Source organism: Motacilla alba, chromosome 3 (genome assembly GCF_015832195.1).
Source record: "Motacilla alba alba isolate MOTALB_02 chromosome 3, Motacilla_alba_V1.0_pri, whole genome shotgun sequence".
Classification (NCBI taxonomy): Eukaryota; Metazoa; Chordata; class Aves; order Passeriformes; family Motacillidae; genus Motacilla; species Motacilla alba.
In genome coordinates this window covers 111,703,470-111,724,536 of record NC_052018.1, presented here as the reverse complement: position 1 = coordinate 111,724,536, position 21,067 = coordinate 111,703,470, and the positions used below count along the sequence as shown (strand labels likewise).

Genomic DNA, 21,067 nt, shown 5'->3' with positions numbered 1-21,067 from the left:
CAGTAGTTCTAAACATCCACAAGTTTACTGCTCATTCATTTGTCCTTCTCAATCTATGGTTTTCATGTCAAGGTATCCTGGTATTTTCCATGATTTAGGGCTCATACAAATATCTTTCTCCACTGATTTTTTTCTATTTTTTTCTGTTAAGGAAGTTATTTTCTTATCTCCTCCTCCCAGCAAACAGAAGACATGTAAAAAGAGTCAGAGATTCATTTACTTCCTACCCAGACGCTCCAATATGTTATTCAAAATTTCAGAAACTGAACCAAATCTTGGCTGTGGGTTTTTGTTGCCAGTTTATTGTTCGGTTGTGCCCTCTTATGACATAATCATGATTTGATAAGCTCTAAAACACCCAATAATGACTGTCCTTCTTCCTAAGTATAGAAACCATAACTGATTTTATCACTTGTAAAATATTTACGAAGAGATCTTATCATCCTCAAGACCAATAAAAGGACCTTTCTGTGTCTCTCACAACAGGTACTTATTAACCTGACACGAGTGTACCTGTATGAAATGACAGCGTTGTTCCCAAGGTCGGGGTCGGTGGCAGACACTGCCAGGACAGACTGTCCCTCCTTTGCTGCTGCCACATGGATGCTGGCTGAGTACTGTGTCCTTGTGAACTGAGGAGGGTTGTCATTCACATCCAACACTCGGATGCTGACGTGTGTGAAGTTCTGGGGTGTGGCAGGAGACAACCGTGATTCAGAAAGTGCACAGGCACTTAGGTGTACAAAGAAAAGGCTGCAATGGTAAAGCATCACTTGCTACTCCTTACCTGCCTCAGAGGCACTCCGTTGTCAGATGCCAGCAGGAGCAGCTCATACTTGTCTTTACTTTCTCGGTCTACAGAGCCAGTAACCAAAATGCTTCCATCCTAGAGAAGGCAGTGGTTCAATGCACAGATCATCTGGAGAACTCTTGTACACTGAATTCTTAGAAGGCATGAGGAATTGAAATAATCTATTCTCCTTTGAGCTGGTTCACATTCCAAGCAACACCCGACCAGGAATGTCTTGGTTTTTGAATATCAACGTAGATTTCCAACCTACAGGGCACGTGCTGGTTGTGATGTGTACTAGAATGGTGCTGCCTACTCTTTTTTACCTGATGTATCTCACTATGCCAAGGCACTTCATGAACAGCAGGATCTAAATCTTGTTTTCAGCATACCAAACCCTTACCTGCTGGACGCTGTATGGATTATCCCCATCCTCAGCTGACAAGTAATAAGTGATTCGTGCGTTCTCTCCCTCATCCAAATCAGTAGCAGCCACATGTCCAACTCTAGTGGAATTATTCAACGTGTATTCCCCTTCCAGAGCCTCAAAAATGTATGGCTGATTCTGAAACTCAGGGTTGTTATCATTGACATCCAGAACAGTGATGTGGAACAAGGCACTTGAACTCAGCCCATTTGTTGCATTATCAACTGCCCATACCTAACAAAGCAAGAAAAAAAAAAAGTCATTTTAGATGACTGTGTTATCATTTTAACCTCTTATAAAAGATATAAAAAGGCATTCAAGGGAAGGAAGTAGAGATGAGCCAAAACTGCAGGCTCCCCCCAGATTTACTTGTAAAGTGAATTCGGATGTTGTCTCCCTGTCCAGTTCTGTGTCATTCCTTAATGAGAGTGTTCCAGGGATGTCCACAGTAAATGAAGTGCTGCTGAGAATAAAGTATCCCTGAGAAAAGCCAGCCTAAAAAGAAAACATTGTTCATGTAAGTTTAAAATTATTAAGATTTAAGTTCAACAAATAATCTTATTAATATAAGATAATAAATAATAAAAACCTGGCCTTTTTATAGGACTTCTCATTACAGAAGTACAAGTGATTTGCCAGGTTTAATAAATGAAATCCTGCACCCTGAGCTATTGGAATGATAGACTTCTTTGGCAAACAGGAACTGGGCTATGTGGAAGCACACATGGGCTTCCCTGTTTGGGTCCTACGCATTCTCTCTCCCTAAAGCTCTCCAAGACTTATCCCTGTGATGGAAAGGGCAGCAAAACAGAGTTCAGTGGACTATGAACCAAGCATTTATGCTGCTCTAAAACTGACATGAGCATGAATAATATTACAAATCAGAAATCTCTTCCTCCAAGGCATCTCCCCAGCACCACACCTACATGCAAAATATCTTTATAAAACAAGAGGAGAAAGAAACCACTTGTTATAAAGCAGAGGGGAATTTTGTAATTTCCTATTACAGAAGAAACAACTCTATCAGGGTTACAAATTGCCTCTCACTCTGACTAAGCTCAGACTAAAGGTAAGTTTATCAAGTTTAGTTTATCAAGCAACATTCAATCAGAAACTATTATTGGTATGATAATATATAATCTATTCTCTGTCTGGTGAGATGCATGCATCTCATATGCACATTAACAGAAGCAAACACCACTTCCTCTCCTGGGTCACATATGCAGTGGGAGAGAAGCTCTCCCCATCTTCTCTGATATAGCCACTAAACTATTTTGTACAAGGTCTTAACTTCCTTGGTTTGGGAGGGCTTACTGCTGGCTCCAGAGAAAGCAAGACAAAGTTTTCATGAACCAAAACATACTTAGTGCCAACCATTTAAGAAATCTCCTTCTGCCCATCTACTGCTATGCTTGTTTGCAGGTTAGCAGAGAAAAACATGTCATTTTGATTTATCAGGATGAGATTAATGAGGCACCTACCTCATCCTTGTCAGCAACACTGAATGTGTAGACAGGACTCCCCTTCAGGTGGTTTTCAAACACAGATACATCATAAGCTGCCTGGCTGAATTCTGGTGGGTTATCATTGACGTCTTCTACACGAACAACTACGAGTGTTTCAGTGCTCAGAGATGGCTGGCCGCCATCTGATGCCTGCACTTTCACTTCAAATTCCTTTATGGTTTCATAGTCCAGCTGCTGGCTCAGGCTGAGCTGGCCCGTGCTTGAGTTGATGAGGAACACCGGGGAGGAGGTTTGAGGTCGCTGGTCGGTGATTCGGTACGTCACGAGGGCGTTGGCCCCAGCATCCCTGTCTGTAGCAGACAGTGTCAGCAGGGCACTTCCCAGCTCCTGGTCTTCAGGGACCTTCTTTTCATACCTGCTCGATGAGAAGACCGGGGGGTTGTCGTTCTCGTCATCGATGACGACGGTCAGGTCGAGCGCTGTAGATCGCACGGGTTGGCCTTGGTCACTGGCAATCACAGTTAAGTTGTAGAAGCCTTTTTCTTCCCTGTCCAGCACCTTTTGCAGGAAAATGAATCCTGAACTGTCAATATCCATTTTTCCTTCTCCACCCTTCAGGGTGTAAACCACTAATCCATTAAAGCCCTCATCCACGTCCGTGGCTGACACGCCGGTGACGTTGGTTCCCGCTGGCGTGTTCTCCATGATGGCAACGGTGGCGTTGGTTGTGCCAAACACAGGGCTGTTATCATTGACATCTGTAACTCTGATAAACACCGTGGCATAGTCAGCAGCGGTTCCATTTGACAAGGAAATATTGAGAGTGTAACTTTTCTGGGATTCGTAGTCCAGTTTGGTTCTGGTTGAGATGACTCCGTTGTCATCGATGGCAAACGAAGCAGATTCCGTCAGCACCCGAAACTCAACTGGTATGTGGGGATTTAAAGCCTTATACTTGACCTGTGTAAGATACAGCATATCATCAATAAATGAATTAAAACATATAAACCACTGTCTGAAAAAGAACAGCCACTTTAACTATGTCCAGACTCATTTTATGGTTGATGCTATGTATTGATACCAACTTATGGTTGGTACTGTGTCCTCATTTTTACTTCTTTTAAAGATACTTGTTGCCTTCCCAGATTCTTTAAAAGAAGTAAAGATCAAGCCTCAATATACATAAAAATGCAGAGAGGACTGCCTTTTATTAAAATGTGAATATGTATAACATGGAACAAAAATAACAGACTGCACTTTAACCTTTTGTTCTGCCTTTCTTTACAGGAAAAAAGGGGAAATTAACTTAAGATGTCTATAAATCAAAACACTAAAGCACATTACCTTCTTGCTGCTTTGATATGAAACCTTCCATGTGTGTTCAGACCTTCATCCAAGAAGGAGTTATCATGGTGCATTCTGGTGCTCTGCTTGTCTGAGCATTTTTTTGGGTCAAAATGAAGAGCAAGTTCTAGAGCCTTCTTTGAAAATGCCTTTATGGCATTCCTCTGATGGGAATTCTCATATCATGCCACAGGGTTTTAGATTTATCACCAAGAGATGAGGGAATATTGCCCATCCCAATCTTTGAGCCACTTAACCCTTGGAAGGTTTAGTCAACAGAGGGTTATGCACAAAAGTTTACTTTCTCAAGCAGTTCAGGGGTTCATTTTATTTGGAGAGCTGCTTTGGGGTTTTTTAAATGCTAAATGGTAGGAGATGCTGTTCGAATATTTGCAAAGGCTTAACTGAAAGCAAACCCACCTTTGTGGGTGATAAGCTTCATCTGAGGGATGTACTGCATGTGAAGCTTGATGTGTAGAACACACAGTATCTAGTTCTCCATAACTCAGGGAGATTTGGATATTCAGAGCACACCCATTACAAAATTGGGATTTTCTTAGAGCTGCCCTGTCCTATATAGAGATAGAATAGAGTTCTTACTTGTACAACTTCAACAGGAGGAACCAGCTCTTCTTCCACAGACACATTGTATGTTTTCTGAATAAACTGTGGCCTGGAATCTCCAACTGCAAAGATTTCTACTGGCACTAATGAACTTCTTGGAATGGTCCCACCTGCAAGCAAAAGGAAACAATTTCTCAGCAGATGCACAAAATACCTACTGATTCTCCCAAAAATACACTTTTCTATGGGTACTGCCTTTTTTTAATATTTAATCCTTGGTGCTGCTGTTGTGGTACTGCCTCAGAGGTCCTCACCAAGATCACAGACAAAGGACGGACTGAGCAATCCCTTTTGCATCCATATTCCCCACAAGACCCATTTTATCCACGTGACCCTAAATTTGAAGACACAGAGCTCATATTGACCAAATAATGTAAAAATCACAAGGCTGAAAACCACTTTGTATTCTCATTATACCAGGAGTGGGATGCCATTCCTAAGTTACATTTATGTCTGTCCTTTTTCAGGTCATGAATGCTCACTGAGTTCCCTGTTACTTTTTGAAAACAAAGAAACCCCCAATAGCTTGGATAATGAGATGCTGTTCATCCTAAAAATGGACTTGGCATCTCCAGTTTACCCACATGGATGTGCAAATAATGACCAAATTTCTCAGCACATTTTACTTTCCTTTTACTCCTTATTGACTGATGAGAGAGTTTTGTTTGACTTCTGCCTGAATTTCTGTTTCTTGTGCTGTGCAACACCAGTAAGTAAGTTAAAGAAAGATGTGATTATATTTATATAGATATATAATTATGTTAAGTCATATAAAATTGTCTTATATTATTAATAAAATTATTTAAATATTATTTTTATAAATATTATGTGATTTTATTTATATATATATATATATATATATATATATATGTTATTTCACATGTTCTTCCCACAGCCATAAAGAAAACAGATTTGCTATAATGCCATCAGCAGGAACAGTTTTACCAGAGATGCAGCAATTGGTTTGGATAAATAACACAGTTTCTTATCTTCAACAAACAAGAGCAGATAAAATATATGGTATTATTTGAACAAAGCCTGTGAACCTATTTGACAGCATTCCTTCAAGTAAAAAATCAAACAGAAACCAAAACTCATCACCAGGAATAGCTGTGTTGGCCAGTACCAGAATCCTCTCTTACCATCAGTAGCTGTTACCCACAAGACAAACTTCTTACGCTCGTTGATTTCTAATGGGATTACTGTTTTTAAACTGATTTGTCCTGTGGATGTATCCAATTCAAAATGTCCATCTTCATTGCCACCAGCTAAGATGAAGCTTATCTCTCCATTTATACCATCATCTGGATCAACAGCAGCAACCTGGAGGGAAAAAAAATACTTCTTTTACTCTAGGTTCTGTGCTTTCATCAAATTTTCTCCCATTTTAGATGTACAGGAAGATCAGGTAAATACTGCTGCAGTTAAATTTGACTGTCCACTTCCTATGCAGTTCCTGGGTTAAACCTCAGTAACAAAGTTTGCTCTTGGATGCACACACATGATATCATTCCAGCAGCACGAGCAAAATCCTGCTCCTGAGGAACTCAGGTGAATTACACCAGGTTTGTATCTCAGAGAATTGGTTTCATAACAATTCCAAAGGCACTGGAGGCAGATTGTTCAAGAGATTTCATCAGGAGCCATGAAATCTGCACATCTGGGTATGAGCATTGATAGTGACTCTCTACAGATCTCAGCTCCTATTTCCTGTTTTATTTGGTTAACTGGTTTACTATGTTAGAAAAAGTATATTGGATCTAAAAATTATTCTTAATGCTCCAGCATTCAGCAGCCTTTAAAAAATGTTGTGCCCTTATTTGAGTTCCTGGACTCTAACAACATTCAGTTTTTGTTAAATACTTTACAACAACTAAATTCAAAAATCTTATTTTCTGTCATATATTTGTGGAATTAAGGGTGGTGCACAGTACCAGAATAAAAATCCTTTATAATTTATTCCCTGATCTGGGATGTGATTAAAATATCCAGGACACTGTGATTGTAAAACATCAATAGCTTTGAAATGAAAGGTGGATTGTTTCTGAACTGAGAGTTTTTCCAAAAAGATTCCCTACTCAACAGAACTGCTTCACAAGTTTAAGCAAGGACTCATGCATGCAATCCACTCCAAAATGTCATTTTTGCTCAGTATTTGTAGTACCTGAAGAATGGCCATTCCTGCAGTCATGTTGAGGAAGATGTCTCGTCTGTATGGTGTGCCTGTGAAGGTTGGGCTGTTGTCATTTTCATCCAGCAGCACTATGTTGACTGGAGAGCTCACATTGTGGTGAGGTGGCAAATGATCTCTAGCAGTGACCTGCAAAAACAATGCAGTGAGAAGACTGTTGTTCCAAGGAGTGTTGTGAAAGTAGTGAAAAGGATGAATGAGAATTACAAACCTAGGAAGCTGTATCAGCAGTGGTATTTCCCTGCTGATAACATTGCTGTCAAAGTCTGGATTTGTTTCTTTAAGCTGCTGATCCCTACTCAAGGTTCTGCCTCCTGCCAGGACAGATCGGGTCTCACCTGCTGGCCTCAGGTTACCTTGGGAAGGAGCAGGCTTGTTTTTAATACCTGTAGGTGAATAGAGGGGACTCTCTCCCTGTCCAGCAGAGTGGAGTTCCTCACAGTTAGGATCCCAGCTGGGCTCAGCTGGAAGGGACTGTCCTCTGGAGTGAGACTGAGCGTTCCCTGGAAGCCTCCCTGCAAACAGAAAACACATTTGGCACTGAGCTACTCCCTTAGGATGCTTTCTTCTTCTTTTCCACATGGAGAAGATGAAATATCCAGTTTAATTGAGATCACAGTTCCAAAAAAACAAAATTAAAAAGAGAGAGAAGCAAACAACATGGAAGAAATAACAAGCAGGTTGAGAATGACTTGCAGCTTTGTGTTCATTTTGCACTTTTGCACTCCAGATTTGGGACCTTATGCAAACCAGAGGAGTTCCAAAGAGAGACAAAATTTATTCTTTGTCTACAGTGCTCTACTCCATAAAGAAGTGAGACTAAGTTTGCTTTGTCTAAGCATATTTAGGCAGTCAGAAAAAAAACCATTATTCACAAGAGCTGTATAACACAAATGCATTTTATATTCTATTTCAGAAGTGCAGCACTTGTAGCAGCCATAAAACCACCACCTTTTTACCTCATCTTTGTCAGTAGCTGTTATTTGAAGAACTTCCATCCCATTTGGGACATTTTCTGGAAGTGAGACATCATAGCTTGCTTGTAGTTCTGGATCATTGTCATTCTCATCTCCAATAGTAACCAGAACTACTGCATCAGCTGTTTTGAAAATCTTGTCTTGCTGAGCTGCCTAGAAAACAGAGTTTACAGCTGTAAATTCCATGCCCTGATAACAACAAGGACAACTGCATATTTATAATTAATTACTTTTTCCTTTATTTTGATTTTTGAATGGCAGGATGGAGCCTTGATACCAATGACTATGAAAAATGCTATTAACAGCAACTTGGATTTACATATTATTTTCTGAAATTGAGACTAAAATACCAAAACAATCTCTACCTGAATGCCCACCACAAGGTTTGGACATATTTCTCTGTCAATTGGGGTCTTGACTTCCAACACTCCAACATCATTGATTGAAAAGTTGTTGTTATAGGCTGGGGGGTTCACTGAAAAGCAACAAATTGGGAAGGGTTAATGAGAATGAACTGGAAGTCTGGTCTGTCCTGTGTATGAGTGGTGTTAACTTCTCAGCCACAGCAAAAAGGAATACGAAAGGCTGTTTTTCAAACACTCTAGTCTCAAAACAACTCCTGTAAAATACACTCACACTTCAAGGGTCTCAAATTAAGCATTTCATAAGCTTCTGGCAATTTCTTCAGGAGGAGGAACAGTTCCTGATGGAATTCTCTCTCTAGATGGTCCTGAATGGAAATTCTTTGATCAAATTGAAGCCTCTAGAGTGGCTTACGCTTGAAATCAGCAATTGATTTTTGCTCCTTGGAAGGAGGGTAAGAACAATCAAACATTTTAGAAATTGCTGGATCCTGCAATAATGACTGAGATCAGGCTGATTTAGCTCGAGGAGCAGCTCTGCAGTAGCTGTGGGCACTTCAAGACACCTGAATGGACCCTGCACTTCCTTTCATTCCCTCCTGTAACAGGTAAATGAATCATGCTAAATTACTGTGTCGATGTCTAGAGGAAAATAAAGGCTCTTACCTAGCTTGATGCTGTAAATTATTTTTTCATTTATACCTTTGTCTCCATCTTGAGCCAAGACCTCTGGGAGAACAGCCAGAGGACCCACCTAGAAAACATCCATTAACCTGAATATCTTGGGGGAAAAAACCACACATTAACTTCAAATCTTTGTTTAGGTAAGTCACAGTTTTGATTAAAGAAACAAGAGACATGTATTTAATCAATGTGATCCAGAAAAATATTCTTTCTTTGCCATATGTGCTTTACAGAGGAGAATGATGACCAAGATGCTCGATGGATACACTGTGTTTAAGAAACACCAGACTATGAAGCTGCAGTCACAGATGGAATTTATGTTAAGAGCATTGAATATTTCAGTTCCATTTTCCTCCTGGAAAACAACACATGAGTCTATACTGCAGCACATATAAAACCAGTAATTTAAAAGATAAAAACATTTTAGAAGGGCTAAAATTATTCCTTTCAGAGAATTAGAGATGAACTTCTAACAAAAGGAACACTGGAAGTCTAATACTAAAAGTAAATGTGATTTAAAATACTTTAACAGGAAGATAATGACATAGAACTAGGGATAATAATGAACCTTTTTAATTTTAGTTGGTTACACTGATAAAACTATACTGTTTTTTTTTTTTTCAGAATACATACAGAAACCTGAGTCAAACAACTACATTTCACCAAGAAATCTCTATTCTGAATAAAAAAAAAAAAGTTACAAAAGTAATATAGACCATGGATTGCCATTCACACCCTTATTTTTGCTTACCTGTTTGTAATTCTGTATGAAGGAATTACACTAATCAAAACTAATTTCAGGAATGATGGACAGCCAGCTGCCCTTTGAATTTTACATTAAAAGCTCTTTTAAAACAGGAAATTGGTTTTTTTTCCCTTTTCTTTCTTATTTTTTAAATTTTTTCCTCAAAATACAAAAGAATGTGTTTCTATCACAGAAAATTCTATGCTTCATATAATAAATGGCCTGCTTATCTGGTAGTTGGAGATCTACAGCTGATATCTTTTTCACTGGTCAGCACAGAGGAAAGCAGCTCCATCCATCTGAAACTGCTCAGGGAGGAAGAATCTTTGGAAGAAAAGCCCTATGGATAAGGATAACCTATTTACAGCAGCATTCAGAGAAGAGTTTTTACCTGGTTTTCACTGATATTCCCATGGTACGTGGATTGACTGAAATAGGGGTTCAATGTATCATAATCTTCCACATTAATTATTAATGATGCAGTGGCACTCTGGTTTCCAAATTTTTCCTGCATCCCAAGGGAAAGAAGAAAATAAGAATAACTGTCTTGAGGAAAAAAACATATCTCAGGGGAAAATACAGCAGAATATTATTACATATATTTTGCAGCATTTTTAACCTGAGAACTCTCAGCCTGTCAGATTAATCCAGTTTTAGGAGCAAAACTATCAACAGGTAATCTTTCTTTAGCTTCTCATTTTCTATCAGGTACGTAGGATATACAATAGAACACTGTACTATTTTCTAGGTACCACAATAATCCTAGCAAAACTATTTATTTTTAGTTCTAAAGGGAAATTAAGGCAAAAACATGCTCAAATCTCAAAAAAAAAAAAAAAAAAGGCAAAAAATGTGGTATGATGCAGCAAAAATTTGAGAGATCTGCCAGAATGAATAGGTGAATATGTGTTACAGTAGTAGAAAATTAATAAGTATAATATTTATACTTAGAGAAACACGGAAAGAAACTTGGGTTGGTATTTGAGAGGAAACAATTGCTGAAATATTAAGAATGTGCTACTTTGTCTCCAGTATAAACCAAGTTGCAGACAAAACATTTGGGAACTCCCAAAGCTGTAAATTTGTAGAAACTGGGATGCTATAAAACAAAGGAACTATCATTGTAGAACTTTTGTGGGTCTCATTCTTCTTTTAATTTGTATCATACCTTTGCTTGGACTGTTAAATTGAAAAAGTTGACCTCGTTGTAATCCAGTGGTTTTTTCACCATGACATTTCCATCTCCTTCCCTTATAGAAAAGTAATCAGAGTTTGGGCCCTATTAAATGAATAAATCAAATATTTTATATGATTGATGATGAAATACATTTTATTTTCTCTTTTTTTCACCTTTCCTATTGGGCTATTTTCATAAAGGTGCAGGAATGTCTCAATCACCACCAATGGAAAGAAAAAGGCTGATCCTCCTCCACACATGCTTCCCCTGTCACTGCCAGTAGGATTTCTGATTTATCTTATCCTATGGCACACAGGGGAAGGGCATCAGCTTCCCTTCACCAGCAATAAAAGGAGCAGAGACAAGATTTCCACTGCAGATATCTACATTCAGTTGAGATGATCTTACTTCAGCTGGCTTGAGGACTGGAGAGCGACAGCAAATCAGGCATAAACTTTAAAAAGGGGGGAAACAGCTCTCCCTCCTGCCACTGCAAAGGAGCACTGAGTTCCTTAGCTGTAGCTGAAGAGTGCCATCAATCATTTCACAAAAGTTAAGGAACAAGATTCAGGCCTCACGGCATGCCAGGCTGATCCTGTGGTGTAATTTGAAAGGCCTCTTGGATGTTTTGCAGATTTTTAATCTTCACAGCGCAAGGGAGCACGCTGGGATCAGGTCCCAGGCTATGGATCTATGAAATTCCAACCGGTGTTCACAGTTCCCAGCTCACAAAGGGCACTCACCCAAAGACTGTACGTAAGGATGCTGAATACTGGTGAAATGTCCTTATCCTCAGCTTCCACTTTTACAACCGTGGAATTAATTCCAGCTACCTGAAAGGAAATAGAGGTCATCAAATACTCAGTCACAAGCCCCCATCCACATCCTTCCTAACTTGGGGCAGGAAAGTCGTGCCACCTGCTTAGCAAGTCACTTCCTGGTGCCATTTTTGGCTGGGAATGTTTGTCCATCACCTCACTCCCCCAGCTGTATGTGCAGGCCAGCCTTTCCTTACCACACCCATGGGATAGGGCAGATAAGTCCCATAAGGGTGCACGTGAGGAACTAATCTCAGTGTGGTCACATTAGAAGCTCCCCAAAAAGTAATTTAAAGATATCCCAGGAAAAAAGAATCAGCATTTGCCATAACCCACCTCTGATACTGAAGCACTGTAATTGGCTTGTTGAAATTCTGGAGCATTGTCGTTTACATCTACCAGTTTTACATTCCGTTCGTTCTCTATCTCATCAGTCTTGGTAGTGGAAGAAATGACAACAGTGAGGTGGCAGCATTCTGCTAACATTTAATTTCATCTAGATTGAGACCCTCAAAGAGGCACCCTTTCATTAAACTACCATTTAGAATTAAGCTACCATTCCTAAAATTAGCTTTTTAAAGTTTACCTTAGTTTTCTGTGAACAAAAACACTCCTTTCAATCAGCAGACTTCAACAGACTATCTCCTACAAGGTACTCTGAACTCCCTGCATCATAGCTTTCAATTAAATAGTATTGCAGAAAATAATCATTTGCATTAAATTAGACAATAAATACAGTTGATAAAGCATGGTTTGTACTCACTGTTCCAATCCTTTGGCAAACAACAGAATACCAGATCATATCTCCCTGAAATTGAACAGACAAGCCAATAAATAATATAATTGATGAACTAATAATATGAGTAGCAAAGATAATTTTTGCCAAAATTATACAAAATTACTTCTAGTACTTGAATCCTCAGGTGTGCTGTACCAAAACACTCTGCTTAAAATTAACCCTTTGTAATTACTTTGCTCTGTATTATTTTATTGGACTGTCATTCCTCTAGTACTGATACCCACTTACCCAGACCCCACCATCCCCCTGTACCTGACTGCTCTCACCAAAAAAAAAGTTGACAGAGAAGACAGGAGAACACGTGCAAGAAGCATAAAAAGTGTTTTAATCCATTTGGAAAATATGCAATGTAAAAAAAAAGAAAAAAAAAAAGTATGTTTTCATCCATTAAAAATACTGATTGTAACAATGTTTTTTACAATATGCCTGGTCCAGGTCTATGAGGTACAGTGCTCCTCTGAGTGTCCAAAACACAAATCCAGAGCTACTCTGAAATAGCACTTGTATAATAAATTGTCTCTATTTACTCTGCAGTACTACACCATTTTCATATTCAGAGGCAGCTTCAGCCAGGCAAAACACTGATATTGCTTTCTAAATTCCTGGTAATCCTCCCCAGCAAGAACTGCCTGGGAAGAAGGCTCTATCCCTTTGTGCATCAAAAATCCATAAATGCATTAGTGAGTGAAGTGCTTATGATTCAGGATTACCTTCTACCAGGTTACATCAGCTCAATCTCACTTTGATGCAATGACTCATGCTCCTGAGAGGTGACTGGTGAGGCAAGTGGCACCTGTCACAATGCCTGTTTCCAGCTCTCAGTACAATAGAAAAGGAAACTAGGAAAGAACCTGTCTGGCTGTCAGATGACAGGAAAGTTTAGTTATAGGAAACTGAAGACATTTAACAGGTGTTAGTGAGAGGTAGATACTGAGCTCTATTCAGACAAATCACTTTTTTGAAATAACAACCTGTATTGTAAGAGAACGAACAATTAAAATGAATTATCTTAATGCTATTTCTTTTTCACTTGTCAGGAAAACTTTTCTCTCTAAGTTTTATATGCAGTAAAAGTAATACCTCAAGAGCCTCAACATCCAGTGCCCTTCTGGTTCTCACAGTTGCATTGCTAGCTTGAGAATCAGTTATCAGCTCTATGTAACTCAAGTGTTCAGGGAATACAAATTCTTGTAATTTCAGATGCACATTGGGTGGGATATCTGTAATCCATTCTATAACACCTGTAAGAGAAAATAGAACAAAATTAGATTGCTTTATGGAACAGAAATCCACGGGTTCATTTCATATGTACTGATTACTGGTGACTTTTGCTTGCATCTTGTATCATTTTGGCATTTTTAGCTAAGCTGTAAGATCTGTTAAAGTCCTCTTAAGTACCAGCACAAATGTATTGATGAATTTTTAAAACCACATAAACCAAATTTTTCCAATATATACATACAATATTTTTAGAATTAAAAAGCTTGGCATAATTTACATCTAAATTTTCACTATTTTTTGAAAATAGCTTTATGCTGCAGAACTTTTCTTTCCCCACATTTACTGTGAAAATGTAATCAAAGTCAGCCAAAGCCATTGAGGGGCTGCATGGGATCAGTTTCAGTATTTTCCAAACACAAGGGCCTTTCATTTATTTTAGCTGCATCTATCAGGCAGTAGAATCCAGTGTGAATCTGGATTCAGGGAGAACATGTGTGGCCTTTCCCCTAATGTGTTCCTGTTTGTACAGGACACAAACACAAAATGCTGCAACCTTCAAATCAATTCTTATGAGATTTTCTACAACCATGCATTTAGGAGCTATCCTCCTCAAAATAGGATGCCTTGTTATTTGTAATGGTCAGGATTCCTTTTAGACTGACTGTGCACTACTTGCCTGGTTAAATACCAAATCTGTTTGAAATTGCTTTGGAAAAGTGTCCTTTGAAACCACCCAGCATGGTGTTAATGGCAATTTTATTAAAGAAAGTTCCCTTGCTCACATCATCTAGACATTTGTGTTTATGTAATCATACTTATCTTCTCATGGAACACATTATCTGGATTGCAAACCCATTATCCCTTCTCCTTTCCAAAGTCTTCCCTGAACAGCCCAAATATTTTCCGTGATCTTCAGGAAACTTCCAAGCTGTGTTTCTTCCTTATCCACTAGTTTTGTACCCCATCACTACTAGTTAAGGTTAGTAAATGCTTTCTGCAACAATCCCATTTCTAATCTCCACGCACAGCCTTGTGCTCTTGGTGTCCAAGTGTTCCAGGACTAGAATCTCATCTTCTTCCAGCAGCAGGGAGTGCCTGGAATGCTGTCAGCCACCAGCCCGGATACTGGATTTTATTTGTGTGTGAGGACAAAGTGCAGTGAGCTGACAGTGAGCAGGGCTGGGTCTCAGGGGCACAGCATTGTGTGGTGCCACCCTGCTGTGTGCAGTGCTGGAAACCCTCCAGGAAAACAAAATCCAGCTTTGCCTGCTGCCATAGGCTGTCCACTCCTCCATGCAGAGCTGGATACATTCAGCCAAGATGTATCAAGCAGCTGCCTAGGAAACAGCATTCCCTCCAGAGGAGAAAGCCAAATAAAAAGAAGTAATGGGGAAAAAAATTAAAGCTGATTAGCCCTCTTGCTTATTCATCAGATATGTCAGCAGATTCATTCACACATACAATGCACGCAGAAGGCCAGAGTTCTTGCTAGCTGATTAAAAATCAAATGGAATCAGAGCGACATGTAGTTATCCTCCTTTCTAACTCCATGCAAGAGTCAGACACAGCAGCTAAGCTTCCACAACTCAAAAAGAAATGTTTCAATAGTGATTGTAAAAAAACCCAACAAAATCACTGTTTTGGATCGTGTTTGTTTTCTGTATATTGTTGGAAGCCAGAAGCAGTGAAATTTGCCTGTGGATGGTCAGCATGAGATCCTAGGGTTTATGACATATCCCAGAGGGAAAGCTTTGGCCACAACTTAATGCTTTGCCTTGTAAAACTGCTGGATATCCATTAAGGACATCAAACACTGGTTGGACAAGGCAAACTGAGAACATTTTCTGTTCTCGTTTTCTTTCCCATTGCCTGATGTGTCTATTCAGACAATGAGATCCTTGGATCAGGGGATTTGGGGGGTTATATTTATTTATTCCACTAAGGAGTACTTCATGTAGGCAGCTGCTGCATCCAGCCATGACACTGCTGTAAATCAATTAATAATACACACTCATTATAAAATCCACTGACTACATGAGGCAATAAAGTGCATTTGGGTGGAGATCAGACAATTCTACGTTAGAATCCTGATTTTACCTGTATATCCATCCAAAAAGCCTGAAAGCACCAGTGGCCCGGGTGGTACATCACAGTTGATAGTTGTGATTTCTGAAAAGAAACAGAAACGTCATGTACAAAGAACACAGAGGGACTGTGTCCAGAAATAGAAGAAGGTAAATAAGCTGATGCTATGTAAACCCAGATGCACACAGGGGTTCAAATTAAGCTCCAAGACATTTATCATGGTGGCACCTTGAAGAGTTTAAAGCAATACCTGACAGGGAGTTGGTCTCCTGGAGCCAATCTGGGACTTTACTGCCTGACAGGAGTGAGTCACTGCTCAATAGTGTCCTGATGAACTGTGGAAATCGTAATCGAAACTACTCTTGTACCTTGGCCCTGAAATTGTTTTCTGTTCCCAAGACAACTACAAACACAAAGCTACTCCCCACAGAAACGGCAGCAAGAATCCAGGAGCTTTCTACCTTAAATTTACTCTCCTTAAACTTTTAGGGAAGGAGCCCTTTGGGAGTATAGTTTTTGTTCATGAGAAGTGGCTTTCCTAAGTGGCTTCTTGTATCTCACTCACCTCTCTACATCTTCTCTGTGTGACAGAAGTGACAGACTTCTTTTTTTTTTTTTAATCATTAAGATCTACAAACTATACACACAAAAATCCAAAAATCTACCAAAACTTTCCCCCCTTCCCTGACTAGAATTCAGCAGCAAAGCTTCCAGAGTGCAGTCCATGCTCTTACAGAGTGCATCTTGCACTCTTCCCTGTGCAACTCTTGTGGTCTTTATGTGGGTTTGCACCAATGCTAAGAATGTCCCTGCTCCTTATCCTTGCCATCCTCATGGACACTCAAAGGGACATTTGGTATAAACAAGTAGCGGGCTATTTTCCCCTGGCTAGATAGACACCTTCACATCTGCATCACTTTATATGATCTCATTTATAAGTGAGCAGATTTCTACACAAGTCACTGAATAGAATCCTAATGACTATTTTTAGTCAGCAGCTGCTGGTTTTAGGTTCAATTCACCACCTCCATCTCTGAGTATGCTAAAGCCTAGGCTCTGGAGCAGTGAAAAAGATAAAAATTTGGCAGTTTTCACTTTCAGGAAGCCTCAACAGATCAAACAGAACTTTTAGTGAAGTACTTATCTCTGTGAATAGCAGAAGCAACAATGGTAACTACTCCAATCTAATTTAGCTGAGCAGCAGCAAGGAATGCAACTGATTCCAACTTTAACATTTTCCATCCTCAGACTCAGTTTCAGCCTAGGTATTTGAATTATAGACTGCTGTAGATATAAAATAATCAAACCCCCAAAAGTTAAAGAAAACTTGTAAAAACCCTTGTATATACAAGAGCATGGTGTTCAACTGTCCATCACTCAGTCCCTGAAAGCCCAAACACCACTTCCAAGGGCACCAAGATTGTTTGTTTAGATATTACTTTATCAATAAATCAAATAATTTGAAATGTCTAGGTTTGCGATTTGTATGAATTTAATAAATTTAATTTTGTTCCATTTCAATAAAAGCAGTGAAATAGTCAGGCATTTATAAACTAACAATACTCACTTTGTGCATCGAGACAGAGGAACGTAACCCAGCCAACCACAGAGAAAACCAGAGCTCTGGAGAGAGCCATGAGCACTGCAGGAGAAATATCCAACCCAAGGCAAAACCAGATGGTTGTTTCTCATGTAGAATACTAGCAGAGAATCATTTCATTTGCCATGTCATGGGTTAGTTCTTATCCTGACAAATGCTTCACCAAGAACAAGGCAGAAGACTGGAACAAGCCTCTGAGAGCAAACCACAAATTATATAACGCGCTTATCATCTTCAGCTTGTGAGATCAAAGTCCTTCTGGGCAATAAAAAAATAAACCAACAAGGAAACCCACATTTGGGCTGTGACACAAAATGTGACAAGTGCATTTTTATTGTAACTTTCCAACTGAGAATAAATTAGCAAGGTGTCCTGGCCAATGTGAGAGAAATGTACATATTGCCTAGGAAAAGAAATTAATGGGGTGTGTCAAGAGGCAAAGGGACCAGCACTGCCCCTTTTGATCTCGTAGTGATGGCAGAGTATCTTCACATAACTCTGTTCCACAAGGAATAAATCCAGAATTCCTGCTTGAAAACTGGTTACTGTTTGATGAAAGCAGACACCTCTGAAGCATGCCTAGTATTTCACAGATACTACACACTGGAAATAGGTTCAGCAGGCAGCTAAAACACTTCAATGAAGTTACCTAAAAAAAACCCCACCAAAACCACCGATATTTTAATCTTGTAGAGAACTTCAAAGACTACAAACTACATGATTAAAAGTATCACTTGCAGGTAAGTATACCTTGAATTGGAAGGAGCATCTGAATGCACAGCAGGGAAAATGCTGCCAGCCCAAGGTCTTTCTGTGATTGTGCCAGCACATTTAGTCATTGCGGACACTAAAGTAATTACTGTAGGCTGAATGAGAACACAAAATACAACAAAACTGCATGAAACAACTAGAAATAAAATTACCATTATGCTGTCCTGGCCTTGAATAAACAAAACGTGGGAGCAACTCAAGCAGAAGCAATTAAAGAAATACTAAAAGAAGTTCAAGCATGGGCACCATGTTTTTGAACAAAGGCCACATGCAGCAGTGATTATGCCTTCAGTGGTGTTATTTATTGCTGGTGCCAATCTCAGGCAGGTAATTTTCCTCCCTGGGCTGATGTTTTCCCATATCTACAATGGCCAAGCCTTTGCAAGTTTATGTAGCAATGGAGGAAGGCAGGTCTGTGCACAAAATATCTCCTGTGAAGAAGGAAAAGAAGCTCCCTTACTTAATTCACCAAACACGTTCAGGCTATCACAGCCAGGCCAGAGCCTACATAATCTGATATTTGTACCAAAAAGTTCTAGCAACAAATTCTCTTGACCACTGGAAATATTAATGTGCTGGATGCCTTAATCCACTAATAAAAACCTACTTTTGGATATCCCAAAGCAGAGGGAAGGCAATGCAGCTTCAGTGTTCTCTGAGAGCTCTCAGCAAGAGGCCCCCTCAGAGAGCTGGAAGCTCAGCCATGAGAGCTGGCATGAGAGCTTAGAGGATCTCAGATTATCCATGGGGAAGCAGCCCAAAAGCTGAAGGAAGAAGGTCCCTAGTGGACACAAACCCCTACAGGCAGGTGTAGGATGAAAACTGCTGCTGAGATGCAGCACAACTCTGTTAATTCTCTTTGGAATCTGCAGCAGTGGTTTTGCTGTGAGGGTCTTGGTCCAAAACAGCAGCAGCACCCCCCAAAACTTGGCATGCAATGCCCCTACAATTCCCAGAGTGGAGGAGCTCACAGTCCTGTTAGACTTTGCCAGTTGCTGCAGCCTTCCAACGGGCTGATGGATCCTTCAGCCTCACCATGGTGCTGCTCAGAGACAGGACAAGCCCCTGGCATCAGGGACATGGCCATTCTGTGTGTCACTTGGCCTCAAGCCTGGAAAAGCCTTTGGCTGCTTTTATTTATAGATCCAGCCAGAAGGGGATTCAGCAGAAATAGGATCTATTCCTATGAGAAGAGACATTTAGCATGAGTCTTCTTTACCTGCTCAAAAATGGGACTTGATCGTGGAGGTCTTTTCCAACCCAAAGGATTCTGTAACTCCCTAATTATTAAGAAATAGAGAAAAAAGCTCAGAACACAGTGGTACAGTTCATGGAGGTTAGTTTTCACTGGGCTGCAGGAGGAATGTCTGCAGGGTCTGTGTGTGCTGCTCTCTTGGACATCAGGAATAATTTAAGGTCTTACATTGGCATGGAGTGGAGAGGGAGGTGCCTAAATGGAAGCAGAAATTTCACATATGGCTCGAAGCAAGCATGTGATGCACAGGAGCAGTTTCCCAACACAATCCCATATGAGCACTCAACAAGAACAGGAAACAATGATTTTTAAAACACTGATTCCCTTCTGGCCAAGAGAAAGGTGTTACTCAGTCACATCAAACATGCCCATGCTATTCACAGGCTGGGGCAATCATATGTCCACACTTCTCCTAACACAACATCTTTTTCCCTTGGAGCCAACACTGAATTTAAAATCCTGTCCCTTTCTCCAAGATTTCTGGGCATCCAGGAGACAGGCACAGCTCCAGAGTGCAGTAAGTTCATTTATACCCACGTGTGACAGCAGGATGTACACTGTAGCCTTCCCAACTGCACAAATACAGGACATCCAAGACATCCATTCAGCAATCCCTAGGAACAGAATCATGGAAACTAATTCTATTCACAGATTTAACAGATTGCACCCTTTAAACAATCTGCACCGTGGCAGTGCTAAACACACTTATATGCTTTTTTCAACATAGCTTAAGCCTGACATTTTGCATACTTGGGTCAGTTGTAGTGCAGCTCACTGAGGAATTTTTAATCCAGCTTCAAAAGTTGATGCAGATAAAAATTCTTTGAAGTTCTTGTAGATTTGGAGTAGCTCTGCATTTAATGATATCTCCTGTTCTTGACAGATAAAAAGCCTGTATGAGGATGCTGCAATTTAATCACAAATACACATGCATGATTGAGACCATCAAATAATACCTATGCATGTACTTAGCTCTTAAAAGCATCTATAAAAAACTCACACACTTCTTAAATTAATAATGTTTATTTCCATTAAACCAAGACAAATTTTCAAAATTAATACAAGATAAAAATTCAAGGTGGTTGGCATGGGAAAAGAAGATAACACTGCACATCATGTATATTATTTGTATATGCTCAAAAATATTTTTGAGTAAAACAATACTGGCATGTAGAACTGGCACTTCCCCACAGAACAAAACCAGCAGAATTTTCCTTTCTCTTCTAGTCAGTAGTTCTAAGAAAACTCAACACGCACACATACAGCCTGCAACTTTCACCCCGGGTTTACCATGGGAATTTGGAACAACCCTCTATCAGAAGTCACAAAATTGTAGCAAAACACTTTTCCTACTGCATTTTTCATACCTGATGGATTTTATAATACTTTCAACAAACAACAATCAGTTTTCCAACATTGACTACAAGTGCTTCAAACTGCATCAGTACCTGCAAACAGGCCTGAGGCATTCACAAAACCTTATTTATTGGATAAGAGATTAAAGCACTCCTGCAAAGTTACAGCTCCTGCCCGAAATCAAAACCACTGAAATCCAATTTTGCCTGTTGGTTTCACTGGGCTCCAAATTTGCTACACCATTGGACAAAACACACAAGTAACACTGATTTTTAATTGTTTCAATAAAAATCTTCCACCTTGACAGCAGTATTTTCAAGTATTGCTATCCTAGTCTTCTAACAGCTAGCAAAAATCATCAAGAACCAAGACAAA

At 39.7% G+C, this 21,067-nt stretch overlaps 1 protein-coding gene across 1 annotated transcript in view; it reads right to left on the bottom strand.

Moving 5' to 3' along the window:
- Window positions 1-16,386, bottom strand: part of LOC119699404 (cadherin-23-like) — a 36,408-nt gene extending 20,022 nt beyond the window's left edge. Inside the window, exons 1-20 of the mRNA XM_038132828.1 lie at window positions 15,961-16,386; window positions 15,723-15,794; window positions 13,485-13,645; window positions 12,369-12,413; window positions 11,942-12,040; window positions 11,531-11,620; window positions 10,779-10,889; window positions 10,002-10,118; window positions 8,848-8,935; window positions 8,185-8,294; window positions 7,802-7,972; window positions 7,229-7,357; window positions 6,816-6,971; window positions 5,794-5,974; window positions 4,628-4,761; window positions 2,699-3,643; window positions 1,587-1,712; window positions 1,194-1,451; window positions 788-886; window positions 514-686 (exon numbers count right to left, since the gene is read on the bottom strand). Coding sequence (XP_037988756.1) covers window positions 514-686; window positions 788-886; window positions 1,194-1,451; window positions 1,587-1,712; window positions 2,699-3,643; window positions 4,628-4,761; window positions 5,794-5,974; window positions 6,816-6,971; window positions 7,229-7,357; window positions 7,802-7,972; window positions 8,185-8,294; window positions 8,848-8,935; window positions 10,002-10,118; window positions 10,779-10,889; window positions 11,531-11,620; window positions 11,942-12,040; window positions 12,369-12,407 — 3,026 coding nt within the window. The 5' untranslated portion in view covers window positions 12,408-12,413; window positions 13,485-13,645; window positions 15,723-15,794; window positions 15,961-16,386. The remainder of the gene's footprint in view (window positions 1-513; window positions 687-787; window positions 887-1,193; window positions 1,452-1,586; window positions 1,713-2,698; window positions 3,644-4,627; window positions 4,762-5,793; window positions 5,975-6,815; window positions 6,972-7,228; window positions 7,358-7,801; window positions 7,973-8,184; window positions 8,295-8,847; window positions 8,936-10,001; window positions 10,119-10,778; window positions 10,890-11,530; window positions 11,621-11,941; window positions 12,041-12,368; window positions 12,414-13,484; window positions 13,646-15,722; window positions 15,795-15,960) is intronic.
- Window positions 16,387-21,067: the final 4,681 nt, after the last annotated feature.